The 19,049-nt window shown below is 43.6% G+C and overlaps 1 protein-coding gene across 1 annotated transcript in view; it reads left to right on the forward strand.

The window, feature by feature from the left end:
• Positions 1-13,957: 13,957 nt before the first annotated feature.
• The window catches only part of abcf3 (ATP-binding cassette, sub-family F (GCN20), member 3), a 19,207-nt gene continuing 14,115 nt past the window's right edge, over positions 13,958-19,049 (forward strand). Inside the window, exon 1 of the mRNA XM_039764997.1 lies at positions 13,958-14,150. Coding sequence (XP_039620931.1) covers positions 14,078-14,150 — 73 coding nt within the window. The 5' untranslated portion in view covers positions 13,958-14,077. The remainder of the gene's footprint in view (positions 14,151-19,049) is intronic.

Consider the following 19,049-nt stretch of genomic DNA (forward strand, 5'->3'; position numbering starts at 1 on the left):
GACTTGAAGGAACCTTTGGAACAAGTAAAACCTCTGTTCATCGGTCTACCAAGCATGAACAGGCTTGGTATCCATAGTAGGACACTAAGGAGGAAGCCACTGCTCTCAGAAAGAAGAAAAAAAACCCCATCATTCCTTGCTGCCGTAATGACACCCCATAATGCCTTTGTGAAAACACTTTTTTGGACTGATGAAACTAGGCTTCAGGAAGAATATGCAGCAGTAGGTATGGAGTAAAAAGAGCACCGCATACCAACATGAAAACATCTTGCGAAAGATAAAGCACACTAGAGAGATTGTAATGACTCAGGGCTGCTTTGCTGCCTCATGACTCGGACAAAGAGAAAATTAATTTCCAAGTTTATCATGTTCTCCTATGGATAATGTCAGGGTGGGTGCCTGCCAGCTGAAGCTCAGCTTAAGTTGGGTGAAGCAGCAGGACAATAACCTTAAACATCAAAGTAAATCTACTACACAATGGCTTAAAAAAGAGAATGTACCTTTTGGAGTGACCCAGTCAGAGACCAGACTTCAACCAAAACAGATGCTGTGGAATGACGTCAAGAGAGCTGTTCACACCAAATCCTAAGAATATGGCTGAGCTGAAGAAGTTCTCTTTTGAGGAATGGTCCATAATTCCTCCTGAATATTGTGCAGGTATGAGTCAAAGCCTGGAAGTATTTGTTTGAGGCTATAGCACTCAAAGGAGGTTCAACCAGTTATTAAATCCAATGACTTAATTTACTTTTTCCATAGTTAACTGAATATTTGATGGATGTGTTCAATATAGGCATGGAACATCATAACTGTTTGTGAAGTTTTTGGGTAAGCATATTGTATTTGTCTATACTTCTGACTTAGATGAAGATCAGGTCACATTTTATAACCAATTAATGCACAAGAACAGCTAATTTCAAAGGGTTCACTTACTATTTCTTGCTACTGTAGTGTACATAGTGCAAGGCAATTCTTACCTACTTGCATGTCTCCTCAGAACAGTTGACAATAGTACAATAAACCAACTAAGGCAAACTAATCCAAAAAGTCTACATAGAATGTAGCATATATGTGTGTGTGTGGGGAAGATATATATATATATATATATATATATATATATATATATATATATATATATATATATATATATATACAATTATAGGTACACACACACAATATGTTATTATGACGGGCCGTTCAATAACCTTATCATCTGTGCACAGAAACTGTCTTTAAATATATTGATGTGAATACCAGTGGGCCGGTACTGTTTGCCAGAAGAGAAGAGTGAGAAAAGTCACTGTGCAGGATGGCTGAAGTTTATGATCATCATGTTTACCTTTCTAACATCTTACATCATGAAGATATTAAGTTCACAGCCATGGTACAGCAGCCCAGCAAAGTTGACATGGGTAGTAAGGTAGGATCCTCTTTTACCCATGCAGCTTGTGTGGTAGCTAAAGGAATATCAGCTGTAGAAGATCACCGCCAGTGTTCCCTCTAAGCTGAGCGCGTGAGCGATTGCCCACGCGAATTCAGAGCGTTACTCATACTTTCCGCACGATCGCTCATTCCGACGGCGTCGCTTGTACTTATTGCGAAAATTGGTGCTCATAAATTTTTGGCTTAAACCAAATGTCGCTCATAAACAATGTTTTTTACTCGCTATATGCTACTCCTTAGAGGGAACATTGATCACCGCTGGTAGCTATTCAGTTGAAGTGGCACTTGAAAAGGACCCTGTAACAAGCTACAGGGCAGTATATGGTACCTGCTCAATATGTGTCTGTTAATGCATCATATTACTATTCAACAACAGGTCATTTTAAATGACACCCATCATAGATTCTAAAAGCTACCTCTAGCATATCTAAAGAAAACTATCTACCTATCTAATCACACGACTGATAATTTCTTGATCCCAAGGGTAAACAGCAGTGTGGCGGCAGTCAACATACTAAGTCTGTACAGAATACGTTGAAGATGAAACCATTTTACTTTGTCTTTCATTCTCTTCTTTTCACCTTTCCTTAAGCAAAGAAGCACTGAAAAAAATGGCATGTTAGATTAAAATAAAAAAAAAATATGTACATCGGTGGCACATAATAAAATTGTTTTTATAAAAAATAATTTAATTATGCTTAATGCACTTAATTAATCTATGCTGGAAGAACATAATATCATTATATAAAATGAATGAAAGTTTTTCATTCTATATTAAAATAATTCAGTTATGTTAAATGAACATGACTTATGTCAATAAAGCGTAATATTTTAACAATAGTTTTATAAACGTTTAAAAAAATGCACCTCACTATGAATCAGAAGTGCAATGGAATATAAAAATTAAGCAGTGACATTACAAGCATGTTATGTCATTGTTTGGAAACGTGGGGAAGGCACCTCTATGCCAAAATAAGATAAAAATGATTTTACAGATTTTTTTATTGTGGGCACACAACCCTTTTGGGTAACCAATGACAGTCACCTGCTCAACTGTACCCAGACTCCTGAAAATAAGAGTAAATAGTATGTCTGTAATCTAATTACAATTATTCATTAACAGGCGGAAAAAACAGTCAAACCAGGGCTTACGCTATAATAGTTAAAAGCAGATGATAAAAAATTGATGCACTGGCGATTCCTGTGGGAACCATTGGAATGTGCAGCAGTTTAACCAGGACGTCATGCATTGGGAGTGACACATTAGTTGTGATAGTCCTCAGACTGCTCAGCATCCTCCTTCCTGCTGCTGTCTTCACAGAGTCCAGGCTGGTGTGCAAAGCAGGACTGGCCTGCTAGTTAACTTTGTGGGTCCTCAACAACAATAAAAGCAAAAGTGCTATTTGGCGGAGTCAGAAGTACATTGGCATTTTACTCCAGTATATATTTTTCAGGTCTTGTTCAAAAAGTGAATGCCACCTTGGTTCTTTGACAGTAGAAATCAGACGTCCAAAAATTAGATCCCCAATCCCTAGCCTCATTTCTAAATTCAACCCCACTGTTTACCTTGCTATTTCTCTAACCATTGCCCAATCTTAAATTCCTTTCTTTTCTATCCTTTTCTTTAACCCTATCGCTTTTGGAGCCCGCCTTTTGAACAAGACCGTATTTTTACATGCAAATTTCGCGTCACCAACGGAAGCATTCAACATTACTTCTGTATACAAACTCTTGATGTCTGTGGCGCAAAGCTGCCTTCTGTGCGTGTGTGGAGTTCTTCCCTTGTCCACGCGTCCTCACGATTATTCAGTTTTGGCTCCCAGTGTAAAGGTACATGCGTGCTTAGGCTATATTAATTGCCCACTTTTTAGTATAACAATAATAATAATGTAATGCTCCCTTCCCAGACAGGCAAATGAATCTCGCAGGCAAGTGGTGGTAATTATCAAATAAAGAACTAATCAAAATGGTTTTTATTCACTTTCCTCCTTATTTCCACAAAACCCCAAAAAAAAACAACAACGTCATCAGGACAAAAAACAGCAAAAAACACACCCCCTTAAAACCCAACCCACATACAAGCACCCCACCTTCCCAGCACCCCAGAGGCTGTTTTATTAAGATTGGCAGTTGTGTCTCTGCCCCCCCCCCCCTTTTTTTTCCTTTTAACTATTTATAATTAAACACTCTGCCCAGTGGCAATTTCTTTCCCAGATTGTTACACTGCCACATTACCCCCACTAGCTCCTCGCCCCCGAGGACACTTCAAAATGTTGATAACGAGCTGGTAATCGGATGACTCGTCTGGGTCGCTCAGGACGCGTGACGTCGTTTGTAGAAGGCATTTCTGTTCCCACCATCTCCAGCGCCGAATCAGGCTGTTCTTGGTTTACATCCCGGTCGGCTGGTGCTTTGATCCTTCCATCAACACGAAACCTTCCCTGGTAAGGCGCCAACCGATCCTGATGCAGAAACACCCGACGTCCCCTTGGTGACATCTGCACCCAGTACACTACTTCGCCCACACGCTCGAGCACTTGGCAAGGGCCCACCCATGCACTGTCAAGTTTGGGGGAGACTATACACCCACACTCTGTCGCCGGAGGAGTACGGGTGTTCTTTGGCTCTGATGTCATAATGCCGCTTTTGGGTAAGGCCAGCCTTGTGCAGATAGTCCCGTGCGAACACGTGAGCTCTGTCGATTCAGTCCTGAAGACAGCGGGCATAGTCTTGTCCAGACTGATGTTCTTCCCTTTCTGGTGGCAAACCATACTTGAGAGAGGGGTTCTCAATTCCCAGCCCAGCATCAACATGGCAGGGGTGCACTGCGTAGACTCCTGGACCGCTGTCCGTTATGCCAAAGGTAGTTCCTGATCTCAGTTGCATTGGTCCTTGTTTACCACCATAGCCAACTGAGCCGATAAAGTACGGATGAATTGCTCGGCCAAACCGTCGCTCTGGGGGTGAAGTGGGGTGGTGCGCGTTTTCCGAATGTGTAGCAGATCGCACACATGATGAAAAACTTTACTTTCAAAATTACGCCCCTGGTCTGAATGGAGTTCTAGTGGCATGCCAAACCTACTACACATGCCTTCAACTAGGGCAGTAGCCACGGTTTCCGTATCTTGGCTAGGAATAGGGTACGCCTCCGGCCACTTGGAGAAATAGTCTACCCCAACAAGGATGTACCTATTTCCCTGACGCGAACGGGGAAAAGGCCCCAATATGTCTATTCCAACCCGCTCCATAGGCAGACCCACTTTATATTGTTGAAGGGGGGCAACTGATTGGTCAGGAGGCCCCTTTCGCGCGGTGCACACGTCGCAAAGGCGGCAGTGATCTTCAACATGTCGTTGGCACCGCCCCCAGTAAAAAATCTGTCGGAGCCGCTTCAGCGTCTTAGTAACCCCAAAGTGGCCAGACCCCACACCCCCATACACCGACTTAAGAACATCATCCTGTTTCCCCTTTGGCACTATAACCTGCCAAGTGATCTCTCCAGTGGCAGGGGCTCGCCATCTTCTCATCAGCACCCCATCACGAATGGTCAAATTGTCCCACTGGGCCCAGAGACCCTTAACAGTCATACCCTCTGGGGCTACCTCCTCCCAACTAGGTCGTTGATTGTCTGTCACCCAGGCTCTAACTTTCTTTATCTCTGGATCCTGGTTCTGCCAAATCCCCCAATCGCATTGCACCTTAGACAGCGCTAACATTAAGCAACTGTGTCTCACCTCCCCTGTTCGCTCTCGGTCCTCCTGACGGCGGCAGTTGTCACAGTTTGTCTGAGCACATGGCCTGCGGGATAGTGCATCTGCGTTGTGATGTTGACCCCCCCCAGCAATGTTGGATTTCAAACTGAAACGACTGTAGCCATTCCAGCCACCTTGCCACTTGCCCTTCTGGCTCCCTAAAAGACATCAGCCATTGTAAGGATGCATGGTCACTGCGCAGTGTAAATGCAGTCCCTTGTAAGTAGCGTCGAAAATGTTGGATCACTTCCACTACTGCTAGGAGCTCTCTCCGTGTGACACAGTAGTTTCTTTCTTCTCTGCTTAGGGCTCGGCTGAAATAAGCAACTACTCGTTCTCCCTGGGAGTATGGTTGTGACAGGACTGCACCTAAACCTACATTGCTGGCATTCGTGTCTAAAACAAAAGGCAGGGCATGGTCAGGTGGGGTTAAGATGGGAGCCTGGCATAAGGTATCTTTCAGGGCTTGGAAAGTGGACTGTTCCTCTGCTTCCCAGTGGAAATACTGACCCTTCTTTGTTCGCCGGTGAAGGGGAGCAGCCACTGTAGCGAATCCAGGAACAAAACACCAATAGTAGGATGCCAATCTGAGGAACCCCTGGATTTGCAATACATTAACTGGAGTCGGCCAGTCATGGATCGCTCGAGTCTTGCTGTCTTCAGTGGCCACCCCCCTTTCACTTACTCGGTACCCCAAGTAGGTGACTTCTCTGCGCAGCAGTTGGCACTTATCAGGGTGCAGCTTAAGTCCTGCCTCTCGCAATTTCGCTAGTATGGTTCTAAGGGAGTGCAAAGCAGTTTCAAACATGGGTCCGTGTGCCATCACATCGTCCAAATATACCAGGCATCTGGAACGAGGGATGTCCGAGAGGACACGGTCCATTAGCCGTTCAAAAGTTGCCGCCGCATTGCACAATCTGAAAGGGAGCACTCGAAACTGCCAAAGCCCACCCCCGGTTGAAAATGCAGTTTTTTCCTTGGCTTCCAGGGCTAGCTCCACCTGCCAGTAGCCACTTCTTAAATCCAGCGTGGAGAACCAACGCGACCCAGACACCAGATCAAGGGCCTCGTCGATTCTAGGAAGCGGATACGAATCTTTTCGTGTAACTGCATTCAACCGGCGGTAGTCAACACAGAAACGCCATTCTCCTGATTTCTTTTTAACCAAAACAACAGGGGAGCACCAAGGAGAATCTGATGGTTCAATAATTGCAGAATTCAACATCTCAAGTACCAACCGATCTGCCTCGATCTGTCGTGCCAGGGGAATGCGCCGCGGATGTTGTTTGATCGGGTGCGCATCTCCCGTGTCGATGTGATGGTGGACGAGGTGAATTTGCCTGATGTCCTTAGAAGAGGTGGTGAAAGAGTCTCCAAATTCCTCCAATACATCCTTAAGTTGTTGTCGCTGAGGTTCCTTTAATCCCTGGTAGCTTCTTTCCCAAAGGTCTTCCAGGATATCATTCCATTGCCCACCGTTATTGCTCACAGGGGTTGGGAAGGCCCCCAGTTGATTGACAGAGTGGGGAGGTGGTCCCAACTGAAATTGACAGCCCATCAATTTACAGGGTGCACTGCCAGGTATCAACAGAGTCCCGTGGCCAAAGTCAATCTGTGCCTGGGTTTTAGTCAAAAAGTCTACACCCAAGATGCAAGCGTCTCTAATTTTTGCTCCCCAAACAGGGAATGTCCAAACATGTCTTCCTATTCTTAGAAGAGCGGTGGTCAGGCGCCTCCATCATAGCATGCTCACCCATGGCAGTAACGAATTGGCCAGGAATGGCTTGTAGGGAGCAGTTTTTAGGTAGCAGATCACATCGCACTACAGTAGATGTAGCCCCGGTATCTATCAAAGCCTTCACATCAGTGTCCCAAATTCGAATAGGCAAATGACAATAATCTCCAGAACCTAGCTGTCCCACTGGGATCACCAACTCGTCACGGCCCACATTTGTTGTCGGTTGCAGCGGGACTACTAAAGGGTCCAGAAATCTCCGAACCCTGGCCGTTTCCCGACATTTCTCTGGAGCCCAGAATAGTTGCTGGACTATTGATGCCGGGGTTGGCTACAGCGCCAGCAAGTAGGTGGTGTAGTGGCCGTAGCTGATGTTCTCATAAGGTTTAGTTCCACCAGGGGAGTTCCTCCTGAGGGTTCCTCTCCCAGACACAACACATAGTCGCGCGGTGACTGGCGGCACATCCTTTCCCGCTCCCTCTCCCGACCCTCCGTATAAGTCGATTCCCCCTCACATACCAATTCAAACTCTACAGCCCGCTCGAGGGCTGCTTCTAGAGTTGCTGGTCGGGCAAGTTGAGCGTGGTGGCGCAATGCTTTAGGTTCAAGTCCACGGAGAAATACGTCCCCGTGCCAATTCGTCCCGGAACCTGCGGGGGAAATTTGCATAGGCTCGCCCCACCAGTCCCTGCACTTGCGCGGCAAATGTTCCTAGACGTTCTCCAGACCTCCGAGTTCGTTCGTGCAGTTGCCTTTGAAGTACTAATATGGTTTCTGTCCTCCCGAAACTACGCTCAATGGCCTTCAAAAGCAGTCCTAAGTCTGTTAAATCCTCCCGCGGAACATCCTCAAGGATTTTCAAAGCCTCCCCTTCCAACGCCGCCCCAAACTGCACTGCTCTATCCTTGACTCCCCACTTATTCGCCTCTGCAACAACTTCAAACCTGTTCCAAAAGGCTTCCCAGCTGCCCGTCCCGTCGTAGCGTCCCGGTTTCAACCTTGGTAAATCATGCCTTTCCCTCGCGCCTCTCGGTTCTTCATGTTTGACCTCGGGTTCTTCTCTGCACTGCAGTAACCACCAGGGTGGAGGGGGAAATTCTTCGTCCGCCATTTTCATGTCCTGTTTCTTGCAACAGCCGTCTCAAAGGGATGCCTTGTCCCACTTCTGACACCAGTGTAATGCTCCCTTCCCAGACGGGCAAATGAATCTCGCAGGCAAGTGGTGGTAATTATCAAATAAAGAACTAATCAAAATGGTTTTTATTCACTTTCCTTCTTATTTCTACAAAACCCCAAAAAAAACAACAACGTCGTCAGGACAAAAAAACAGCAAAAAACACACCCCCTTAAAACCCAACCCACATACAAGCACCCCACCTTCCCAGCACCCCAGAGGCTGTTTTATTAAGAGTGGCAGTTGTGTCTCTGCCTGCCCCCCTTTTTTTTTTCTTTTGACTATTTATAATTAAACACTCTGCCCAGTGGCAATTTCTTTCCCAGATTGTTACAATAATAATTATTATTATGGGTGTGCGCACTTGTCCGATACTCCTCACATGACCTGACGTTTGGATTAAGCCCATACACATTGTTTCTGGGTGAACGATTGCCTCTTGTGTAATTTCTTGCTGGCACCTATTCTTCTTCTTTTTCTTCTTTCGGCTGCTCCCGTTAGGGGTCGCCACAGCGGACCACTGACCTCCCTCTCATTTACACACATGTATTCCATCTTGTTTCTACTGACCTTAATTTCCTCTCCTCTCTAGAGCATATCTCCACCTCTCCAGGGTCTCCTCCACCTGCTCCCTACTATCACTACAGATCACAATGTCATCAGCAAACATCATAGTCCACGGGTCTCCTGTCTAATCTCGTCTGTTAACCTGTCCATCACCATTGCAAATAAGAAAGGGCTCAGAGCCGATCCCTGATGTAATCCTACCTCCAACTTGAATGCATCCGTCATTCCTACCGCAGACCTCACCACTGTCACACTTCCCTCGTATATATCCTGTGCAACTCTTACGTACTTCTCTGCCACTCCCGACTTCCTCATACAAAACCATAGCTCCTCTCGAGGCACCCTGTCATATGCTTTCTCCAGGTCCACAAAGACGCAATGCAACCCCTTCTGGCCTTCTCCATACTTCTCCATCAACACCCTCAGAACAAATCTGTTTTGCTCTTTCTTGTCATGAAACCATACTACTGCTCACTAATCATTACCTCACTTTTTAACCTAGCTTCCACTACACTTTCCCATAACATCCCCCTTATTCTTAAATATTGGCACCAGTACACTTCTTCTCCACTCCTCAGGCATCCTCTCACTTTCCAAGATTCCATTAAACAATCTGGTTAAAAACGCCACTGCCATCTCTCCTGAACACCTCCCTCCATGCTTCCATTGGTATGTCATCTGGACCAACGGCCTTTCCATTTTTCATCCTCTTCATAGCTGACCTTACTTCCTCCTTGCTAATCCGTTGCACTTCCTGATTCACTATCTCCACATCATCTAACCTCTTCTCTCTCTCATTCTCTTCATTCATCAGCCTCTCAAAACACTCTTTCCATCTGCTCAACACACTCTCCTTGCTTGTGAGTACATTTCCATCTTATCCTTTATCACCCTAACCTGCTGCACATCTTTCCCAGCTCGGTCCCTCTGTTTAGCCAATTGGTACAGGTCCTTTTCTCCCTCCTTAGTGTCCAACCTATCATACAACTCATCATACACCTTTACTTTAGCCTTTGCAACATCTCTCTTCACATTGTGCCTTATCTCCTTGTACTCTTGTCTACTTTCTGCATCTCTCTGACTATCCCACTTCTTCTTTGCCATCCTCTTCCTCTGTATACTCTCCTGTATTTCCTCATTCCACAACCAGGTTTTCTTTTCCTCCTTCTTCTTTCCAGATGTCACGCAAAGCACCCTTCTTGCTGTCACCCTTACTACATCTGCTGTAGTTTCCCAGCTCTCTGGTAACTCTTCACTGACACCCAGTTCCTGTCTCACCTCCTCCCTAAACTCAACCTTGCAGTTTTCCTATTTCAACTTCCACCATTTCATCCTTGGCTCTGCCCTCACTCTCTTCCTCTTCTTGATCTCCAATGTCATCCTACAGACCACCATCCTATGCTGCTTAACTACACTTTCCCCAGCCACCACTTTGCAGCCGTCAATCTCCTTCAGATCAACTCTTCTGCATAGTATGTAATCTACCTGTGTGCATCTTCCTCCACTCTTGTATGTAACCCTATTTTCCTCCCTCTTCTTAAAATATGTATTCACCACAGCCATATCCATCCTTTTGGCAAAATCCACTATCCTCTAACCTTCTTCATTCCTCTCCTTGACACCATACCTACCCATCACCTCCTCTTCTCCTCTGTTCCCTTCACCAACCTGCCCGTTGAAATCCGCTCCATTCACCACTTGCTGTCCCATGGGTACACTGTTCATCACTTCATCCAACTCACTCCAAAAATCTTCTTTCTCACCCATTGCACACCCAATTTGTGGGGCATATGCACTAACAACATTCATCAACACACCTTCAGTTTCCAGCTTTTCACTTCCAAAACACTGTTGAGATACTGTTCCTTCAGAATAACCCCATACCCCATTTCTCCTCCCATCCACACCATGATAGAACAATTTGAATCCACCTCCGATCCACCTGGCCTTACTCCCCTTCTATTTAGTCTCTTGCACACACAATATATCAACCTTCCTTCTCTCCATCATATCTGCTAACTCTCTCCCCTTACCAGTCATACTGTCAACATTCAAAATTTCTACCCTCAGTTCCACTCTCTTTACTTTCCTACTCTCCTCCTGCCTCCAGACATGTCTCCCTACTCTTCTTCTCCTTCTTCTTCTTTGGCCAACAGTAGCGCAATTTCCCCCAGCACCCTGTTGGCTAACAGTACTGGTGGCAGTTGTTGTTAACCTGGGGCTCGACCGATCTGGTATGGAAATTTGAATTATTGTCCGCATATTGATTTGGCAAAATTTTACACCGGATGCCCTTCCTGACATAACCCTCCCCATTTATCCGGGCTTGGGACTGGCACAAAGAAACACACTGGTTTGTGCATCCCCTGTGGGCTCGGTTATAGAAAGGCACCTGTTAATATTCTGAAATACCTGCTCTTTTCATTCACAGTGAGTCTTTAGATTCTCTCTTACCATCAATAAATAAAGCAGCTGGCATTTTTAAGGAGAAAGTTGCCGATTTCACGTTACCCCTATTGTAGCACTTGTGGTTTTGCTTTACCTTGAGGTTTTCACTTAGACTTGATAAGTTGGAACACTGGAATTCACCCTGTAGGATGAGAAGAAAATTTGTGTCGGACTGACAGCACTTGTCTTTACTGTTATTTTGTTTTCTGTTAATTTGATTTGCCCTCTTCGGTCACCATAATAAACCCTCAGTGACCACGAAAGGTCGAACAACTGCACAATTCGGTTTCAGTTTCAATGTTTTAAGTGATCCTTGCACATTGGTGGTAACACATGGGGTTTCAGACGAATCCAGGTACAAGGACAGTCTCGATGAATTTACGATTTAGCCTAGGCGTTCCAGAATGGTTTTTAAGCCAAGGGCCCCCAAAATGTTCTACAACTTGGCCAGAGTCACCCCGCTAGTAGAAACCCAACTGCAAAGCTAGGGATTCTCCTGGATCTTAATCTCTACTAATTGCAGTACCATGGCATGAGTGAATGATATTGCAATTAATTTGGGCAATCACAGACCTTTAGCAAGTGCAAGTATAGCAGACAATACTGTATATGATGAAGTATTGTGTGATATAAGCTGGTGCACGCAACCCTCTAATTAAGGGAGATGTTCATTACCACCACCACACCCTACCCTCATGTTGCATTTTGGAATTTTAACAAGTGATTATTGATAGTTTTTTTGTTTGTGGGTCTTTCTTTGTCATGTGCCAGATGCTTTTAATTGATTATTTTAATGTAAAAATAGTAGTGTGATTTGATACTAAGTAAGAAAAGGCCTTTTACATTTATAAAATTTATTACATTTGAATCCAGAGCAAAATAAGAAAGAAATAACAGAAAGGTAACTCGCGATCTGTATACACCTTATGGTAAACTGCTCAGTAAATGATAAGGCAATAAAGAAGTTTATTAAAACAAAAAATAGCGCACCGGACCTGTAGGGACGGACAGAGAGGCGCCGTGCAGACTGCTTGTGTCGGCGTGATGGATTCTGCAGCACTCACCTGTTCGCTTCACGTTGTTTCGCAAAAATCTACGGCATTTCCTCGACAGTTTCCATCCTGGCCTGGGTTGCCTCGAAGAGGGGAATGAGATGGAGTTGTAATCTCGGATTTCACGAGCTCGAATTGGCATGGAGTAGGAGGACGGGTCTGGTAGGGTGAGCAAGATGACCTCATCTGTAACTGTCTGGTTTGGTGTTGCCTCAGTCTAAGACTATCTGCAGCGCATCATCTGAACCTGTGAAAAGATCATAGGCTATAACTTACTACACATTGAAGTTCTGATGGAGTCCAGGGTGAGGAAGAGGGCCTCAAAGATCACTGCTGATCCGACTCACCCAAGGCGTCACATGTTCCAAGAACTTCTCCCCCCCCAGCAGACATCTTCGTGAAATGAAAGCTAAAACAACACGTCACCGAAACAGTTTTTGTTTCCATGTGCAGTTATTGTGACTAATCAGGTATGAGCTTCTATTCGGAATCACCAGCACACTAGACTGCCTGGACATTTACTGTCTCTTTACCTTTTTGTATTGCCCTTGTATGCTGCATCGTACGTTATCATTTTATATTTTATCTTCTTCCATTTATCTTTTGTATTCTGTGTTGTCCTTGTATGTTGCACCAATACCAGAAGACAAATTCCACATTTGTGTACCTGGCCAATAAAGCGAATCCTGATTCTGATTCTGATCAAAGGCACTCTTCATCATTGGAATGGATTCTTTAAGAACGTCAGGAAAGTGCCAGTGTGGATCTTCACAGCGATGCTATACGGGAATCATTTTTGTTTCCAAAGACCCATTTGAAGGTTCCAGGAAGAACCTTCATTTATTAAGATCAGCAGCAAGCTCCACACAGCAAATAACCATGAACAGAAAGTAAAAGAACTCTTGCTACATAGGTATGTAACACAGGCTAAACACAGTTTTTCCTAATCTGTTAGTGTCATGTCTACCAAACATTAATAATTTCATGTTTATTTTTACCTGTTTATTAGGATGTTTTGTTTTTTTTCAAAGCTGCGCAAAGAACCAACTTTATATGCAAAGAACCCTTCCAAGAATTAAATGTTGATTTGTCAAGCAATGATTCCAGGAGGGGAACCACACAACCCAGTAAAGAACTATAAAGTGCTATTAAAAAACATTATTTTAAGAATACAGTTTGAAAACCATAAACTATTCAGAAAATGGACTGTTTAGTATTGCATCAAACACAATTCTCTTAAATCAGAATTATTTCTAAATTTTGGCCAACTGCGATCTGTAGAGCATCGGTGCGGATTTCCAGTAGCCTAAGAGAGAAAGAGAATAGCATCTAATTACATGAAGTAAGGGAATATATACCAGTTATATACATGTGTCTCTTGACTTGACTGTTTTCATATAATGTTGAAACGTAGTTGATGCCGACTTTTGTCCTTTTTTCAAATATACTCGTTAAGATTGTGTAAACATTTATGGGCGTCACGTCCTTTACATATATAGTCTAGAGAACATCTGCCATAATGTATTGTTATAACTCACGAGCGATAAGAGTGAAGAGTGGACTTTGCGCGCTTACGCTTGTAGTAGATTGCGCTGAACATCGGAATTGCCAGCGTGTAGGTCTACTACAAATACACCGCGAGGAAAGGAACTCAATTTCCCAGATATCCATGTAATGACGAACGCAGAGCATTGTGGGATTTCCAGAAGAAAAGTGCAACATGAAATACGTTGATGAGAAAAGTGACTTTCACCTTCAGTACACAGTTGGTTCGAGAGGATGGGGATTTTTTGCTCCCACGAAAAAAAGAAAGTTTACGGAGGCTGCGTCTCTAAAAAAACTACGTTTCCCAGCGTACCACTCAAACTCGTAAGCGCATGCGCCCGTTTCGCACACCGGTCAGGGGATCATGGCGACTTACACCGAGATTCTGAGGAACGAGTTCCCGCAAATTGACGACGAGGTTTTTGACTACATAACAGGTGAGTGAGGGGGTGCTAGGCAACGTTCCGTCCGACGGAGTTTAGCAGCAAGCGCGACACTAAAGCACGACTGAATAGGAGAGGAGTGAAAACCTCAGAGGGAAAGAGAGGAGGCGGAGGAGGTAAGGGGCCCGAAGGGGTGAATTCGAATGAGGAAAAGAAAGGAAGGAGTGAAATGGTATGGGGTAAGGTTAGAATGAAAGGGAAATGGAAGGAGGCAGGGCCTGTGACAAATGTTTGATAAACATACCTAGAAGGTAAAGACCCTTCAGTAACAGGAAGAAGATACCGGCGGCAAGGGGCTCGATGGGGAGAAAGAGTCGGCACAAGGTGTGGCCACCGAATGGTGCACAAGAAATGGGAGATGGGTATGAAAGGGGTGGACTGCAAAGCCTGGGCCCTAGTGGTTACAGTATAGAGGAAGATGTGAGGTGGAGAATAATGGCAGGATATCAAGGAATGAAAGGAAAAAAAAGTGATTTGGGAAGGTAGGCATCTCAAGAATGAAGCAAAAGGTGCGAAGGATGAGACATCTCGGGGACAATTAAGAGCGCAAGAGTGGTGGGAGAGGACTGGGGGTCACTCGAATGGACAGACAATCCAGAGAAACTAATTTACGGGGAATGACCGCATGGGAAGGATCAGGATAACGTTGTCTTGCTTTAGAGAGCTTATTTCACTAATCTGCCACAATTATAGAACTTAAACGTCTTTTACTAGGGTTGTTTTTAAACGGCAATTGGTTTTTAATCTTTGTAGTTTAAAGAAAGTGTATAGAAAAAGAAGTATGTCAGCTTGCCGTGTTTAAATGTCACTAGATGAGATTTGTAGCAAGGTAAAGGACTAGGCAAAGGCTAATTTGCTGTATTATGTGATCATTTCATTTGTCTGGGTCTTGTTATTCCATTACAGAGTCATGAAGGTAATCTCTCCTAGAAGCACAAGGCAGACTGCAGCATTTAAAAGGACACATACATACAGTGGGTACGGAAAGTATTCAGACCCCCTTCAATTTTTCACTTTATATTGCAGCCATTTGCTAAAATCATTTAAATTATTTTTTCCCTCATTAATGTACACACAGCACCCCATATTGACAGACAAAAAAAAGAATTTTTGAAATTGTTGCAGATTTATTAAAAAGAAAAACTGAAATATCACATGGTCCTAAGTATTCAGACCCTTTGCTCAGTATTTAGTAGAAGCACCCTTTTGAGCTAATACAGCCATGAGTCTTCTTGGGAAAGATGCAACAAGTTTTTCACACCTGGATTTGGGGATCCTCTGCCATTCCTCCTTGCAGATCCTCTCCAGTTCTGTCAGGTTGGATGGTAAACGTTGGTGGACAGCCATTTTTAGGTCTCTCCAGAGATGCTCAATTGGGTTTAAGTCAGGGCTCTGGCTGGGCCATTCAAGAACAGTCACAGAGTTGTTGTGAAGCCACTCCTTCGTTATTTTAGCTGTGTGCTTAGGGTCATTGTCTTGTTGGAAGGTAAACCTTCGGCCCAGTCTGAGGTCCTTAGCACTCTGGAGAAGGTTTTTGTCCAGGATATCCCTGTACTTGGCCGCATTCATCTTTCCCTCGATTGCAACCAGTCATCCTGTCCCTGCAGCTGAAAAACACCCCCACAGCATGATGCTGCCACCGCCATGCTTCACTGTGGGACTGTATTGGACAAGTGATGAGCAGTGCCTGGTTGTCTCCACACATACCGCTTAGAATTAAGGCCAAAAAGTTCTATCTTGGTCTCATCAGACCAGAGAATCTTATTTCTCACCATCTCAGAGTCCTTCAGGTGTCTTTTAGCAAACTCCATGCGGGCTGTCATGTGTCTTGCACTGAGGAGAGGCTTCCGACAGGCCACTCTGCCATAAAGCCCTGACTGGTGGAGTGCTGCAGTGATGGTTGACTTTCTACAACTTTCTCCCATCTCCTGACTGCATCTCTGGAGCTCAGCCAAAGTGATCTTTGGGTTCTTCTTTACCTCTCTCACCAAGGCTCTTCTCCCCCGGTAGCTCAGCTTTGCCGGACGGCCAGCTCTAGGAAGGGTTCTGGTCGTCCCAAACATCTTCCATTTAAGGATTATGGAGGCCACTGTGCTCTTGGGAACCTTAAGTGCAGCTGAAATTTTTTTGTAACCTTGGCCAGATCTGTGCCTTGCCATAATTCTGTGTCTCAGCTCTTCAGGCAGTTCCTTTGACCTCATGATTCTCATTTGCTCTGACATGCATTGTGAGCTGTAAGGTCTTATATAGACAGGTGTGTGGCTTTCCTAATCAAGTCCAATCAGTATAATCAAACACAGCTGGACTCAAATGAAGGTGATCTCAAGGATGATCAGAAGAAATGGAAAGCACCTGAGTTAAATATATGAGTGTCACAGCAAAGGGCCTTAATACTTAGAACCATGTGATATTTCAGTTTTTCTTTTTTAATAAATCTGCAACAATTTCAAAAATTATTTTTTTTTGTCTGTCAATATGGGGTGCTGTGTGTACATTAAATGAGGGAAAAAATTAATTTAAATGATTTTTAAAATGGCTGCAATATAACAGTGAAAAATTGAAGGGGGTCTGAATACTTTCCGTACCCACTGTATCTATACTTGTTCTCCTCCAGATGTTATGATTATATGCACACTGTATTATTTTTCTTGGCAACATAGTGCTCCAGAAATAAACACAAATTGAAAATAAGACATTACTCTCTAAAACAAATGTAATCAAGAAACAGATTATATTTAATAGAATCTGTCAGTCTGTTGCCACAGTAGAACATTTTGGGGGTTAAATCTTTCAGTTTCATAACCCACTTATCTTGTTCAGGATTATGAAGAACCCAAGTGTATCCTGGCATCATTGAATCTAATAAGGGCCTAAATAATGTAAAAAAAAGACAAAAGTTAATTTGACCCAAAATTTAAAACCGTATACACAGTTATGTTTTAATCTGTTCTGATATCTTGTATTGTTTGTGTGTCTAGCTCTCTTACACACAAACACTCCTCATTTAAGAAAAAAATTTTAGGAGCTCTGATGTTTTGAGTTTACCTAAAAACTTACTTAGGCTAGGCTTGTATTCATTGCACAAGTGACTGAGAGCTTGTGGCAAGGTTGGCCATTACAAAGAATGGCTCTTGTTTTATCATTGCCACATTCGAAGATCACTCTGTACTTGGGATTGCTGCTTTCTAAAGAGAGCATAACAAGATCACTAGCCCACCTTTTTTTGTCTTTTCATTGAAGACAGTGTTTTACTTTAAATTTAATTTTGTTTTTATGGGTTTAAAATATTTGTGGCTCTTTTAAAGTTTTATTGTATGTTTGTGTTAATTCGCAAAAAACATTATGAATTGGCAAAGACGTATTATTTCTACATTCAGGCATTGTAAAGGAAGCTTTAGCATTTTAAATCTGAGGTGTGCATGACTACAACTTTTGAAGCTGGTCTGGAACAAACAATGCTGAAATGTACTTGGGCAGACCTGAACCTAAATATGGCTAGGAAAATGCAAAGGTTCATAAAATTGGCAAGTATTCCTCTTGCCTGGACTCCATTGATAGATAGATACTTTATTAATTTCCAAGGGGAAATTCACATACTCCAGCAGCAGCAGCATACTGATAAAAACAATATTAATTAAAGAGCAATTAAAGCGCAGTGCAAGTTAAAAAAAAATGGTGGAGAGTGTGAGGCGGGTATAACAGTTTATAATCTTGTGTTCTGTTAACGTTTACCCCCCTTGGGGTGGAATTGAAGAGTCTCATAGGGTGGGGGAGGAACGATCTACTCTGCTGTCACTGTCCTGCTCCACTGACAGACTGTCTGTCGCTGAAGCTGCTCCTCTGACTGGAGACGATACTGTTCAGTGGATGCAGTGGATTCTCCATGATTGATAGGAGCCTGCTCAGCACCCGCTGCTCTGTCACGAATGTCAAACTGTCCAGCTCTGTCTCTACAGTAGAGCCTGCCTTCCTCACTAGTTTGTCCAGGTGTGAGGTGTCCCTCTTCTTTATGCTGCCTTCCCAGCACACCACCACATAGAAGAGAGCGCTTGCCACAACCATCTGATAGAACATCTGCAGCATCTTATTGTAGATGTTGAAGGACGCCAGCCTTCTGAAGAAGTATAGTCGGCTCTGTCCTCTCTTGCACAGAGCATCACTATTGGCAGTCCAGTCCAATGTATTATCCAGTTGCACTCCAAGGTATTTATAGGTCTGTACCCTCTGCACACAGTCCCCTCTGATAATCACAATTGTCTTTTGGTTAATGCTTATAGGTTCAAGCAAATTAATCTTTTTAACCCTTTATATTAAATTATCATTTGTGATCAGAGAAATGAAATAGGTTACACAATTAAAATCACAATGTGTGTCTTTCCAACTCAGCTGACTCAGAAGGCTTGGCTGTACACAAGCCTCAAGAACTCTGCTTAATGTAAAGACTAAACTGTACTTACTTTTCACTGTTCCTTAAAATATAATTATTTGTTACTAGTTTTGGTGGTGCAGAACCATGCCGTGACAATATAGTAGTAGGTGTTGTAGATGGAGTACAGTGAAATTATTATTTGCACAGTGTACTTCTGATCAACATCGCACCACTGTCCATCACAAAAATACATAATTTTGTTCTGTTTAATCAAGAAGAGAAATTGCCTTACTTGTCATACTCCTGTCTCTTGTCCCCATACCACTTGTTCAGTTGTGCTCCCAGTTCCTAGTGAAAAACCTGTAGCCCAGGGTCTAGTTAAGTTATTTCAAGTCTGTCAAAAAATGAATATGCAAGTACAGTTTGACATCTGCCAGTTGCACTCAGTACATACTCAAATGACTGGTTTACGCTACAACATTTGGCGAGAGGTACAGCAAAAATAGAAAAAAAACCCCATCTAA

The sequence above is a fragment of the Polypterus senegalus genome, chromosome 1 (genome assembly GCF_016835505.1).
Source record: "Polypterus senegalus isolate Bchr_013 chromosome 1, ASM1683550v1, whole genome shotgun sequence".
Taxonomy (NCBI): Eukaryota; Metazoa; Chordata; class Cladistia; order Polypteriformes; family Polypteridae; genus Polypterus; species Polypterus senegalus.